Raw genomic sequence first — 13,745 nt, 5'->3', positions numbered from 1 at the left:
TACAGCGCAATGCAGCAGCCTCACTGCACATGTATAGGTGCCCAATGTGCCTTCCCAAATACGTTTTTTGTTAAAGGAGCAAATAAAATAGGATGCAAGCATTATATTATTCTCCTTTTCTCCACTTCTTCCAAATCCTCTTTAATGAGCCAGTTAACAATCTTTCCCAAAAGTGGTAAATTACCCTTGGGCTTCGCTATTCCTCCCAAACTAGGAGAGAACCCCATTCTACATTAGAGGAGCTCAAATATTCAGAGATGGGCTTTTGGAAGAAATTTCAAATCAGCATCTACATGTTGAGCCCTGTCACAAAGAAAGCCAGCAGGCTCACCTGTGAGCGTGCAGCAGACTGCATTCCAGATTTGGGTTCTTTTTGCATAGCTTTTATTTAATTTGGACACAATCAAGGGTGATATCCATATCCTGCATCTGCCATCCTGCAAAGCCTTTCTTAGCCACGCCTTGTTACCAGTTCAGCATCCAGTGGGGCGTTGCATCCCAACACCTTCAGCAGCCAGACAATAACTTCTCTTTTGAAGAGTTATTCTCTGTTTTTATTTCTTTAACCCAGATGGACAGCCTAAAAAGGTTCGGAAGGTGCCTCCTGGACTCCCCTCATCGGTAAGCAGCACTGCACAAGCATCTTGTGCAAACATGCCATTGAGTCATGTGTTGTTGTTTTTTTAACGGATCTATCAGCTCAGTGCCTGAGCCCCAACTCACGTTTTCAGGTTGAAGCTTTAAAGTTGATTTGAGCCTCCCATTTCCAACAGTTCCCATGGGCAGTAGCCTCTAGCTAGTTTTACTGTACTCTATACTGTAATGGTGACCTAGCATACCTGCTGTTGACAAAAGGTTTGAAGCACTGAAAGGGGGAGAGGGGAAGGGGGATTACATGCTGCAATGGGAGAACATTGGAAGACTAAATACTGCACAGCTGCCTGGAAGTGCAGCAACCTAGGAACTTGATAGAATTGCTCATAACTCTTCTTCGTATGCACAGTCACTGTTGACTAGTGCTGCCTGGGGTGGAGGAAGGCTGTGGTCTGGCGCTGTGGCTTGTTAAACTCCTTTTGTGATGCCAGAGCCTCCTGAATCCCAGTTCCACCTGAGCAAGGAAAAGATAGTGCATCAGTTAGAGCTCTAGATTTCTTGGTTCTCGTCTATTTGACATTAAGTCGCAAATGCCCCTATGAAATGTAATATTCCACGTGATCAGATTTCACTCTGAAAAGGAAAGCAAGCCAGTTGCAATGTGGGCAGGCATGTGGGGCTGCACCAGGTGTGCAGAACTGCCTGTGTTGTTTTATAAGAAAGCTGAGCAGCCTGTAGGAATATGTTGGCCATACTTCAGTGGCTGTTATAGGGGAATAAATTAAACAATGTCTTTGTGGCGGGGAGTAATGGGATCTCCAGAAAAGTTAATTGGAGCAGACTGCAGTGCAGCTTTGCTTGGGCCTGAAGTGGCAAAGACCAAGGCTGCATTCTACGCTCCAGCTTTTGTGCCACTGCCTGCGAGTGAATGGCTTCCAGGCTGAAGGTAAATGTGGAGCTAAAATTTCATCTCGGGTGGAAGCCTCGCTGGCTGGTCTGAGCGTTCGGTACCTCTTGGTTTGGGAGCCCAAATGCAGGAAGAAAACAGCTAGTACAGTTGGCTGTGGACACAGCTAGCCATGCAGGAAAATAAAAAGTGCTGTGTCATTTTTTCCTATAGAGCAGGAGTGTTGAATGCACAGCTCACAGGCCAGATCCAGCCCGTGAAACTGCTGTGTCCAGCCCACCAGACTGCTGGCAGACCCCTGGAAGTCAGAGGGCATGGCTGAGAGTGGTAGCTTGTTGCAGAATCCCAGGGCCCTGGTGGACATGATTAGTGGCAGGAGTGAGCGCAAGAGGTGACATTGCCCTGGTTGCCTTTGTGTGAAATCTGCTGTGATCCTACCTCCTCAGCTACAGCAGCATAGCACATGTGGCAGTTCAGTAGGGCTGTGTGATGCTTCGGGTGGTGAATCTCTGAATCCAAATTGAATCAGGGGACCAGTTTAAAGGTCCGAATCGATTCAAACTTCTCCGAATCTTTGCCAAAGACTCAGATCTTTGATGATTTGGGCAGTCCGTGGTGGCTGCAGCAGGGAGCTGCAGCAGACTCTGAGCTGGTAAGTACTAGGGGTGGGGGAGCGGGGGCTGGGGACCATGGGGGGGCCCCCCGCCCGCCTGCCTGAGCTCTGTACTTTAAAGAAGAGCCCTGGTGCTTGCAGGGGGGCAATCCCCACTGCTCCACGCTGCATGGGGGGGCTCTGCACGAGCCCGCCGACCCTCCCCTTTCTCCCCCAGCCCCCCCACGGGTGCCTCGCTTGGGCCAGCTCCATCCCTTTTAAGAAAAAAAAAGACAAAAAAACCCCAGGGACTTGCTGCTCCTGCAGCGGCCTTGGGGCTTGAGGGGGCTCGTGCAGAGCCCCCCACGTGGTACAGGGCAGCAGGGATTGCCCCCACCAGCAGGAGCGGTGAGTCTGGGGTTTTCTTGTTTTTTTGTTTGTTTTTTTTAAGCAAGTGCTGGGCGCTGGCCATTGCCAGGCTGGGAGAATGGGTGGGGGATGGATCTGGCCTGGCTGATTTGGAGATTCAGAGATTCGGCAACAGCCAAATCTCTGAATCAGATTCGGCTGAATCGAATCAGGACAGTGATTTGAATCACTATCCCCCGAATCACCCAAATCCGAATCCAAAGCAAATACTGCCACTTCACACAGGCCTACAGTTCAGCACAGGACACGTGATTCTCTGGGTTGGAGTAAGATCTGCTGCTACCAGCTCCTCGTGCCCCGGCTGGATCTGGCCCACAAAAAACTTGACAGTTTGGATCTGGTCTGGGGCACCAGGGGAGTTTGACACCCCTGCTGTAAAGCAAAGGCCCTTCTGCCATATGTGCATTTCTGAAAGGGAAATTTCAACAGTGAAAGCACAGGGAAACCAGAAGTGGGACTGAGGCAGGGATCTGGGCCCAAATAGTGCCGCCTGTCAATGAAGGGTGGTTGGAAGGCATCGGTGCTTTCTGGACAAGAGCTGCCCGCTGCTGTCAGTACCACAGCTCAGCTGTGGTGCTCCCCTTTCCCCGGGGCTTTCAGTTTTCGTGGTGGCATGCGCTAGCAGACGATTCATGCCGCTTCTTCCGATTCACGTGGAACTCGGAGTATCCGAACTCCGGTGGCTTCCCAGCGCTTTTGCTGGAGATTGTGGGGATGGGAGGGGGAATCATTGCTCCGTAGCCGGTAGCTGTTAAACAGGGCTGCTGGTGGGTGCTGACAGTCATCGGCCTCCTGGTTTTGGTGATGCACGAGAAATGCTTCAGAGGGACTCTGATGCCTGAGCAGTGGGTGCTCAGCACCACCTGAAGATCAATCAGGCTGTGTTAAGACGCCTTTAGATTGGATCCCCCAAAATCTGATGCAATCTCTGGCTCTTGTTGAAGCTCAGACCATGCTGCCTGCAGCAAAGAAAGCCCAAAGGGGAGCTGTCCCAAAGCACTTGTACGCTTCCGGCGCAGGATTATTTTACTTGATTGCTCGAACAGACACAGGGAGCTGCTTTCCAGCTCCATGAGAGGCATGCCCGCCTTTTGAAAGAATAAATGCTAAGGCTGCCCAGCGAGGCTGGCTGGATGTGCGCGCAGCTCTGTAAACAGCGTGCTGCCGTTGTAAAGTTGCAGCAGCCCCCACCCTCTTCCTCCCGCCACGGCGGAGACGGTAGGATGGAATTTACTAGGCCTAATCTCCCCGTTGTGTCGTGGCTCCCCGGAGGGAGGATGGAAGGTTATGTAATGCTTAGCAAAGTGCAGCCAGCCCTGAATGGCAACAGCAAGGGACCCGAGGAACACAAATGGCTGGAAGTCCTGCGTGCGCACGCCCTCCCTCCCCTTTTCAAAGCAAGCTGTTAAGGGGGATTCAGCTTTGCTTTTTGCCTCTTCTTGGAGAACTCCCTTTCCCTGGGGTGGGGCTGGGACACTCTGCCCACTTTTTCCATAACCTACCTCTTCCTTTTTTTTTAAACCTTCATGCAGAGAGAGAGGAATCTGCACCCACGCAGAATTAACTATGTAGCCAGAGAGCCCTCCCCTTTCCCCCCGCCCCCCAGGCAGTTGATCAAAGGAGCTTTCTCGTCTGACTCTGTCTGCAAACATGCGGCGAAAAGAGCCTGCTCCATGTTATCGCTGGACCCTGTGCAACATAAATAGATTAATAAGCACCATGTTAAAAGCAAGCACTTTAATTTTAATTCCATAACCGCTCCAACAAGGTGGAAGGGTCAGCGGCTGAAATAGTTGAGGGTGGTTGAAGCAGGGCAGGTGCTGCCAAAGGCACATGGTGGAAGGGTACGTGGAAGGCCTGGGGCTGCTTCCTGCTGCTCTGACGATAACGGGGATGGGACAGGGACAGGCTACCCTGTGGGTTTGAAGTTGGCAGGTCTGGCTGTGAATGAACCTAACAGCATTTGGCATCTTGTTGTAGTGTGTAATTCATGCACAGTCCTCCTGCCTGTTTAGCTTTGGTGAAGTGGGTCTTCAGGTGCTGGATCCAGGCAGACACCGGATCTCTTGTACCATCTGCATCACTTCTAAACACCCCCATGCACAGCAGGAACTACGCTTGTTCCTAAGCTCACTTGAGCAGTAAGTCAGGAGAGCCACGACGGGATCTGGCGGTTGGCTGCCTATTTTGTATGGCACAACAAAGAACGAGGCCCAAGGCAGAGTGTCTGCATTTAACTATCCCACATGCAAGAGCGGCCCAAAAAATGCCTTGGGGAAACAGGTTAGAGCTGTGCATGTAGAGCCTGCTGCTGTTGAGATCAGTGGGAATTTCCTGTTTGCTTCAGTGGAAGCAGGCTCAGCGTCTTACTGAAGCTGGTGGTACTGACAGCCAGCTGAGAGAGCTCAGTGGCATCAGAAACCATGGAGAACAAATGGAGTTAAATCCTCTTGTGTGGAGCCCAGAAATCCCCCTTTCCAGCCAGCATGTGCCTTTCATCTCCCCACCTCCTTGCACCACCTTAAGAATTGGTTTTTTGGATGTACCAGACCCTCCATCTGAAATGGCATTCCTAGGAGAAAAAAAAATCACCTTGTCAACATCTCAGTTTGCCACTTGCTTGGCTTGAAAGAGGGAAGAGGCTTTGTCTGCACATGGGACTTGCCAGCACAGCTGAGTTGATCAGGAGTGTGAAGAAATCACCTCCCCAACCAACACAGCTGTGCCAGCAAAAACCCTAATGTAGACAGTTACATCAACAAAAGGCCTTTTTTGTCAGTGCAAGCTATGTCTACACTATGAGTGTTAGCCCAGGTAGCTGTCAGCCCATCCAGGAGTGACCAGGTGAAGCCGCCTAGCTCATGTTGTGCAGAAGCTCCAAAAAGAGGCTTGTGATGGGCTCTTCTGGTCCTCATGCTTGTGGGTTTAGAGTATTGCTGCTGGTGCATTTTTCCAAACCAAGGGGGTTAAAAACTTTTTTGCGGATGTTTGGGTTCCCAGCGCTCACTGTAGCGTGCATCAGAGGGGTTCCAGACTTGAACAACAAATGGTGTTTGCAACATTTGTCCTCTCATGAAAGAAGCTAATCAAGCCTCCTACCTTTTGCATTTGGCCTTGAGTGACGATTCCACACGGTGCCTTTGCTCTGCATGGGACCCGGGGCTGGCGGGGGTGCCTGATCCCAAGCAAGCAGGTCTGAGCACCAGCCTGTGTTGTCTGGCTTTGCCCCTGAGCCCACTGGAAATTGGTTTGTGCGCACCTTGAACGGTTGGCCGTGTGAGGGATCTGTTGCAGTGCTGAGCATGGTGGCTGGCAGCTAATTTGGTGCATAGGTTTGTAGTCTGGTGGCTGCTCCTTTTAGTAGTAGTCTGCAAGGATTGCTTGAAGTCCCACCCCAGCTTATGCTTTTAAACGTGAATAACAGAAGGTGGTGGGGAGGAACCCTGAGAATCACAGGGCTGGAGAATTTAATGCAGCTTTTTGGCAAGCTCCCTCCTTTTACTTTGTGCTAGCAATTTAAACACAGGAAATGATCTCACCTGTAGGTCCCAGAGGTCTGACTCTCGCTGACGGAGGCAAGGGCTGGGGGTTGGGTGGGGGAGGAGAGACCTGGCTATGATTTACTGTTTCCTGTGGTGCTGGATGTAGAACGTGGATTTTGTCAGTGCCCCCGAACGCAGAGGCTCTTGGCGGCTCCTCTCAGCTACTTTGTGTATTGTGAGGACAGGTCTTATCTCTGACCCTCAGCGATGCCCTGTGCGGGTACTGGTTGTGGACGTTGAAGATGGAGGCCAGGGTTGGGTGGCAAGTTGACTGGTGATGGCTCACCCTTTGGAGGAGCCCAGATTGCTTTAAGTGATGAAACAGAGGAGCCATTTCCACCCCTTTCCAAACTGCTGTGCCCACTCCTGTCCCTGCTTCTGTGACCCCAGGCAACACCCAAGAAACATCTTTGAAGCTTCCTTTTTCCTTTTTTCTTTCCTTAAAAAGTCCCTTAAAACAAGCAGCTTGAAATTTTTGCATCTGTTGTCTTGAGGCTTAATAAACAACCTCAGAGGGTATGTGCATGTGTGTGTACCTGTACGCACACATGTTCAGATGCAGGCACACATCCTTTCTTTAGACGCGTCTTTGCATGGCTGGGGAGCATGGATCTGTGGGAGTGAATTGGGTGGAGAACGGGGGGCCAGAGCGCGTTAATGAGCAATTGGGCTGAAATCTGATTCCTTCAAGATAGAGGTTAGCGGATGGGCGGGGAGAAAAGTTCCTAGCCTGGAGTATGTGCAAAGGGGGGCTTGCACGTGTGAGCGTTAAGGAGCTGGCGGGGGGGGGCGGCTCCAGCAGCCTGGGAGCTGCTGTGCAGCGAGGTGAAAGCATTGGCACCTTCGAAATCCTGCATTGAAGCCTTCCTTCACGAGGATGTTTCACTGGTTTTTGATTCTCACTCAGGATTTATTAAATATATGGTAAACCTCCTTTCCCCACCCCCACCCCCTTTTCCTCTCCTCTTCTCCGCTGCTGCACAGCTGCCTAGAGAGCTGGCCAGGTGCCAGGGGCTGGCAGATGGTGCAGGGCTATTAGATGTGCTTCATTCGATTCCCTGTCCCAGCTCCCGCTATTTAATCAAATTATAGGAAAAGTCAATTTACTGGATTCTTATTCTTTGTAGCCTATTCCATTCCCCCGCTCTCCCCAGACTCTGCCACAAACGCACGCCACAGAGACGGGGTATTTTTTTTTCCATGAATTCCACTTCAGTGCTTGTCCCTGTGTTGAAACAGGGAGGTTATTGGAGATGCAAGAGGCAGAGGGCTGCTCTGTTTTGGGGTTTTTTTCTTTTTTTTATTGAAAGGACGGGGATCAGTTGTTGGCATCTATCAGTTCATTCCTTTCCACTTCCCCTCTGGTTTTTGGAGTTCACAGTCCAAAATTGTACATTAGGGTCTATAAAGGCACCATCTGAACACGGCGAGATCTTCAGCAAAAGACTACGAGTTGCAACTTCCATAGTCTCCTGCCTCTCCCGTGACCCAAAAATCCCTGGTGACTGGTGGTCCCGGCTTTCTGGCTACCATTGTACCAGCAGCACTAGGCCAGCTGGGGGACTCTGCTTTAGGCTTTTTGGGGTGAGGGGAGGAGGATTTTTAACAGCTCCAGCTCACTACAGAGTCTTCACCTTCTGATCACACCAAGGAATTGTGGAAAGTGTTATAATGGAGGCGAGGAGGCTGTAAATTAGCTGCATGGGGTTGTCAAAGAGCTACTGGAGGGCGGGTACCTTTTTTTAAAGCAGCACCAGTCTGCAGTGTGGGAAGGCAACCCTTTGGCAAACGGTTATGTCCTTGTTTGTGCAGGAGGGAAATCTGAGGCAAATTTGGGTGGCGGGGGAAGGATAAGGAGGAATTTTAAAGCCTCCTTGGAGTACATGGTTCTTTTTATTTGGTGGGGGGGGAATCTGGAACATGAATATTTTGTGCATCTTGACCCCATTAGATTCATCCTGTTGCTGGCTGTGGGTGTCTGTGGCTGGCTGTCCTGGGCTCCGGTGGTATCCCCTCCAGAATGGGTGTTTTTCTTGAGACGGTGTGTTTGGTGTACGCCACCCTTGGGCGCTGCCAAGAAGCCCACCCTGCCCATGCGCTCCTAGTGCTGGAAATATGGCATAGCTTTGAGCTGCTCTTGGGTTCTTTGTCGGGGCATTTCATGGCAGGCACCCAGGGTCCCTCTGTGCTGGCTACACTGCCTGACTGCAGGGATTTGGTGTGTGTGCAGCAGGAGTGAGTAGGCAGGCCTTAGCAGGGCTCCCAGCTGTGTACCAAGTAGGGTGGCCATTGTAGAGGACAGTCCAGTTGCCCTCTATTGATATGAAACTGGGCGCCTTTATGTCTCTTTTCTTTAAGAGAAAAATAGAGGACATATAAAGGCATCTGGTTTTGTATCAGTAGAGGACAGAGTAGCAGAAAACTGGCATGTCCTCTATGATGGCCACCCTAAGGCAGTGCAGACCTGTGAGCCCTCTCTGGGATGAAGCCGCAGGAACTTGACCAAACAGACACGTTGATTTTAATAGGAAAATGTGGTGCTTTTCAGAGCATGTCTCTCATCATTTCCTATTGAAACCTATTTTCCTCCCTATTTGGGGCAGTTTTTAAAATAAAGAGCCGTTCTTTCCCCCCCTCTTCTCAGTGGATCCTTGCTCTTTAGCTGATCAGAACTGTTCAAAGTAGCAGGATGGGAAAGGGAAAAGAAACTTGCTGCATCACTGCAGGTTTCCTTTACAAACAGAGATGCTCTTTCCAGTCAATGATGGGCCGAACATGCCTGGCAGAGTTGCTGCAACCCCTGGCCTCTGCTTTCATATGTATTTAAAAAAAAGAAAAAGAAAAAAGGTTTCAGGATGAATCAAAAGTGATGAAAATAGGCTCTTCACAGGTTCCCACGTCAATTTAAATGACATCTCAGTTTCTTTTACGTGTCACATTTGTGTGTGTGTTTAAAGAGACTTTATCACTAGCACAGAGTGGGTTTCTGCAGAGGCTTTCCAGGATCCATTAGATCAAAGGCCCCTTGTTGCTCCTGTCTGCTCTCCTCAAAGCTGTTACACCTGTCCTATGCATCTAGCATCATGAAAGACTGCTGTTACCATGCACACAGCTAGGCCTCTCCTGAGTCCCTCACTGAGGGATGACCCTTGTCTTAATCCTGCAGTTTCACTGGAGAAAAGGTACTGCGAATCATCATCTTCCTGTAGTCTGAAATCTGTAACCTCTGAAATAGAGGCTGAAACGGAAGTTACAGGGAGAGGATATGGCCTAAATGAAGGAATCCCCCAGCAGGAACAATTTATGTGTGTGGGAGGGAGAGAGACTGTGCACGCCCATGGATGCACACATTCATCCATGCATCTGTCCCTCATTCTGGGTCTCTGTCAGGCCATGGCCCTTGACAGCAGGAGAGGTAGGTGCAGGACACAGGCTCCTGTCCCAGAGACCATTGCCCTTCGGAGATGAAGACGGAGCGGGCTGGGCCGCGCTTGCCTGCAGAATGTGGCTCTGTTAAATCATAGAGCAGTGGGGCAGGAAGGGACCTCCTGAGGTACCTAGTCCAGCCCCTTCCCAAGGCAAAATCATCCATATCCAAACCATCCCATGCAGTCCATAATCTAAATTGAATGAGGCCATAGGTGCAGACTGTCCCTTCCCAGGCTGGGTGGCTCGTATTGAGCCATGAGTGATTGTGGTTGACCACTGCCCAGTGCTTTACAACGCTGCGCAGCCAGGCTTTTGTCCTATAGCTAAGGATCCTTATGGTATTTAAGGGTAGGGTTTTCAGTGGCAGCACTGAAGAGCCACCTTAGGGCAAAGAGCCCCTCATTGATTAATCCCTGTGTGCACGGGCCTCCATACCTTCCCTTCCTCCGGCCCCACAAGCGAAGGTAGTAATACTGTTCTTTATAAAGCACTTCTTGACTTACAGATTGAACGTGCTCTTTAAACCTTGGATACCCTGATTATGGTAAAGGGCCACAGCATAGCATGTCCTTTTGAGAGCAGGGGTGAACACTAGCTGTGCCCTTGCTCCACCCTCTCCTGTTTCTCTCTGGAGTTGACTGGGCACTTGGGTTTTGTATCCAGAAATAATCTCTTTGTGGTTACCCATAAAAAGCCATAACCACAGAAAAGGGAACTCAAGAGGAGAGTTGAAACTGCTGCTGGTGCTAGCCTGTTCTATAGCATCCAGAGCAAGAGAGATCAAAGCCTTACAGGAAGGCAAGGCTCATTTCTGCTTTAAATCCACTTCTTCCCCCTCACCTTGTCTCTGCCTCCGCACCTTCCAGATGCTTCCAGTTGTGTGTCGGAGGCAGAGCAATGCGAAGGCTGTTGGGGCAGAGAGAGTAAGTGAGGTGATCACCAGCCCCCACGTGGAAGGTGACCAGCGATGCAGGAGGCCACAGTAGGGTTAATGTGACATAAGGGGAGGTCAGTGGTTGTGGGGAGGTTGAAGCACACCTTTGCAACCAGGATATCCTGGATAGCCAAGGGTGTCGCTTCTTGGCCTTAACTTTGGCTGAACTTCTCCTTTCTGCTGTGGGAATTGGCTGTGTTGGCTGTAATAAGTAAAAAGAAGCACTAGGGCAGCCAGCCTGAGGCAGGCCAGGCGAGTGACACAGTCTGGCAGGCAGGGCATTGTGGTCGGCAGGCCTCTCTCTGACTCTTGCGCCCCTCCTCGTCTGCCACAGGTGTATCCATCCAACTCAGGTGATGACTACAGCAGGGATCCAGCGGGATATACTCCCTCGAAACCTCCTAGCACTGTGTATCCTGGAGCCTTCTACATGCCAGGTCAGTAGCTGGTGACCCAACTCCATAGCAGCTGCTCAGAGCTGAGCTTTCCCTTCCTGTCATGTCCTGAGCAGCAATGGAAGTGATTTCATACCTATGCCTGGTGCCTGGGTGCAGGTGTGGATGCCTGCTGAGCCCTGGGGATGCCCATTCATTTGTAAATAAACCCAATAATGGCATAATCGCTGCAGCACCGCCCCTTGCTTGTTATGGCTGATGTGTCCCTTCCTACAGCCTGCCTTGCAGCACTTCCTTAATGGAAGTTGTCCCAGTGCTCGCTAGACTACTTGGGGAGAGCACTTCCTAGTTCTGTGTACCCCTAACCCAAGGAGGTCCTCGTCTGTCCCTGGGGGCTGCTGTAGGGTGGGCCAGCAGCATGATTTCTTAGTGCTGGAGGTGCATGCCATAGGTTTGACCCAGTTACTCTTGCTTCTCCCAGTTGTACCACGATGGTGTTTCTAATGCTTGTCTTGCAGATGGACTTCATAACTCGCCAGACCTGTGGAGTTCATCTGGTACCATGAGCCAGCCAAGCTACGGGGCCATGCTAGGCAGCTCCTCTTCCCCTCTCCCACAGTCCGGTGGCTTCAGTAGTTTACATCAGCACGAAAGAATGGTAATGTGCCTCTTGGACAGCTGTCCTTGTGAGCAAAATGCATAGGTTGTTGAAGCACAGGACAGCTTGCTAGATCTCCTGTGTTCTCTTCCCAACTTTACCACAGGCCCTTTTGGGACCTTTTCCCCTCTGTGCCTTCAGGTCCTTCTCTGTGCAAAAGTGTCATGATGCTTGCTTGCCCCTGCAAGGTTTGGGGAGACTCCTATAGACTTTTAATGTCCCTGAAGTGCAGCATTGCTGTCAAATTCCCTCAGCAAGCATTAGCAGAAGGTGGATTTGCTGTATCTAGAGCAGGGGCGGGCATTTATTTTGGGCAGAGGGCCACTTACTGAGTTTTGGCAAGCCATCGAGGGCCGCATGACAGGCAGTCAGGGGCAGATAAATATTAATTTTCTAAAAATTTTAGGGGCCTCGCGGGCTGGATTGAATGGTGTGGTGGGGCGCATCTGGCCCGCGGGCTGTGTTTTGCCCACCCCTGGTCTAGAGTGAGACTCATGACTCTAATGAACATAGTTAATGTCAGTCATTATCACAGCTGTGGATCTTCTTGCAATGATGCTACTTGAAATAGCAAGATGCAGTCAAATTGTAAGATACGTTAAGGATTTGAAAACTTTTGCTGCTAGACCTGTGGGGATGTGTCTGACTTCCGTCAGAGTAGCACTGAGGACCTTTCAGACATCAAGGAATGGTTCTGTAATACCTGTGTGCACAGGCAAGTATTATGCTTGTTCTACAGCTGGATGAGCTCTGGTACAGATTTAGGGGATAGGAAGGTAAAACAGTTGATAGCAAAAGGATGTTCCTACAAGGATATCTTATTAAAATGCAGCTGTTACTGTGGTATGATACAAAACCACTCTGGCTATAACCCTGCTTCATCCAGGGTCAAAGTTGAGGCAGTTAGCCTCTTGTTGAGGATCTTGCAAACATTTGCATGTCCCTGAACAGCAACTGCCTCCCAACTCCCCCTGTTTTAAATGCTGCTGAACTGTATGTTTGTCTGTGCCCCTAAGTTATATGAGGATCCTGTCTCTTTCTTGGGTGCTTGAGTGGCTCAAGTTACCATAGTACTTGAATACCACCCTGCCTGATGTATTTATCATTGCGGTGTCCCAAGAAAGTAGGGGACTCAGACCCAGAGAGATGAAGTGACTTGCCTGAGGTTGCCCTGGGAATGTGTGGCAGGACAGAAAGTTGAAGCCTGATACCCAGAGTGTGGGGCCTATGCCATAATGCCTGGGCTGCCCTTCCTCTCTAGGGCAAACCAGGCAGCAGCACCCAGATTGCCTTCCTTCATAACCACTGTGTGCCTGCTGCAGTGTTTCCACTAGGCATGGGCATGCATTTTGTGCACCAACTGCCATTTTGTGCAGCTGGAAAATGTGCCATTCTTAAGACAGGAGCATCTGTGGGCTGTCTGAGCATGTGGTCTGCCCTGAAATAAAGGCAGCTGCTCACAGTCATGAAGGAGTTCAAGGAATGAACTGGGAACCAGCCTTAGGTAGAAGTGTGTTCAGGTTCTTCTCTGTTGGTTTCAGCACCCTGTTGGCTATGCAGGTTCCCCTGGGCATGGGGACTCGCACTGAGAAAAGCATTTCTCAGGCATTTATTTACGTTCTCCTTTGCTCCAGAAAGTCAGATGACTGTAAATCCACTTTAATGAGATGCAGAATCCTTATTATTCATCACTGGTTTGAATGAGGACAGGGGGAGAGTTCATAAAAGCTGGTCTAGTTCTTGTTAACCTTTGATTGTGTCCCTGTTCAGTCACTCATGTGTGCAAACACACATCAGGCAGGCTATAATGGAGGAACCTTCTCCCCAACCACAGCTCCTTGCCCCTAGAGCAACAGCAGAATCAGTTAAGCTTAGTATGGCCCCCTAGACCAGCCACAGCCCCTGGGAAACACCAGTGCTTTGATGGTATAGCAGTGAGCACCATTGATGCACCCTCTATAGCCTCAACACTGCAAGGGATCAGTTGCTGCTTCATGCTGACAAACGTTGGCCCTCCAAGGGTATGTCTCATGCCGCCTCCCCTCTTTCCTAGAACTACCCGATGCATTCAGGAGAAGTTAACGGCGGGCTCCCTTCTGTGTCTGGCTTTTCCTCTGCCTCCACCCCATATGGTGTCTCCAGTCACACGCCACCAATCAGCGGGACAGACAGCATGATGGGTAAGTAGCATCTTTACTCTCCTGGGCCCATGGATCTTTTGGCAGATGATTCTCACTCAGTTTTTGGTCTGTTCCCCACCCTCCC

At 50.4% G+C, this 13,745-nt stretch overlaps 1 protein-coding gene and 1 long non-coding RNA gene across 11 annotated transcripts in view; one reads left to right on the top strand and one right to left on the bottom strand.

Moving 5' to 3' along the window:
- The window catches only part of TCF3 (transcription factor 3), a 130,332-nt gene that overhangs the window by 100,613 nt on the left and 15,974 nt on the right, over window positions 1-13,745 (top strand). For 9 of the 10 annotated variants that reach the window (XM_019513297.1, XM_019513292.1, XM_019513294.1 and 6 more), the window contains exons 8-11: window positions 572-621; window positions 10,762-10,864; window positions 11,341-11,480; window positions 13,534-13,660. In XM_019513297.1, coding sequence (XP_019368842.1) covers window positions 572-621; window positions 10,762-10,864; window positions 11,341-11,480; window positions 13,534-13,660 — 420 coding nt within the window. The remainder of the gene's footprint in view (window positions 1-571; window positions 622-10,761; window positions 10,865-11,340; window positions 11,481-13,533; window positions 13,661-13,745) is intronic. The other variant, XM_019513295.1, reaches the window with a different exon arrangement.
- Window positions 4,032-6,117, bottom strand: LOC109294811. Its single transcript, XR_002096627.1, has 2 exons — window positions 5,622-6,117; window positions 4,032-5,094 (listed from the first exon to the last, which is right to left on the bottom strand). It is a non-coding gene; the product is annotated as an uncharacterized LOC109294811 (long non-coding RNA).

This window comes from Gavialis gangeticus, unplaced genomic scaffold (assembly GCF_001723915.1).
Source record: "Gavialis gangeticus isolate Ggan-Ray unplaced genomic scaffold, GavGan_comp1, whole genome shotgun sequence".
Taxonomy (NCBI): domain Eukaryota; kingdom Metazoa; phylum Chordata; order Crocodylia; family Gavialidae; genus Gavialis; species Gavialis gangeticus.
This window is presented reverse-complemented; position numbering and strand designations above follow the sequence as displayed.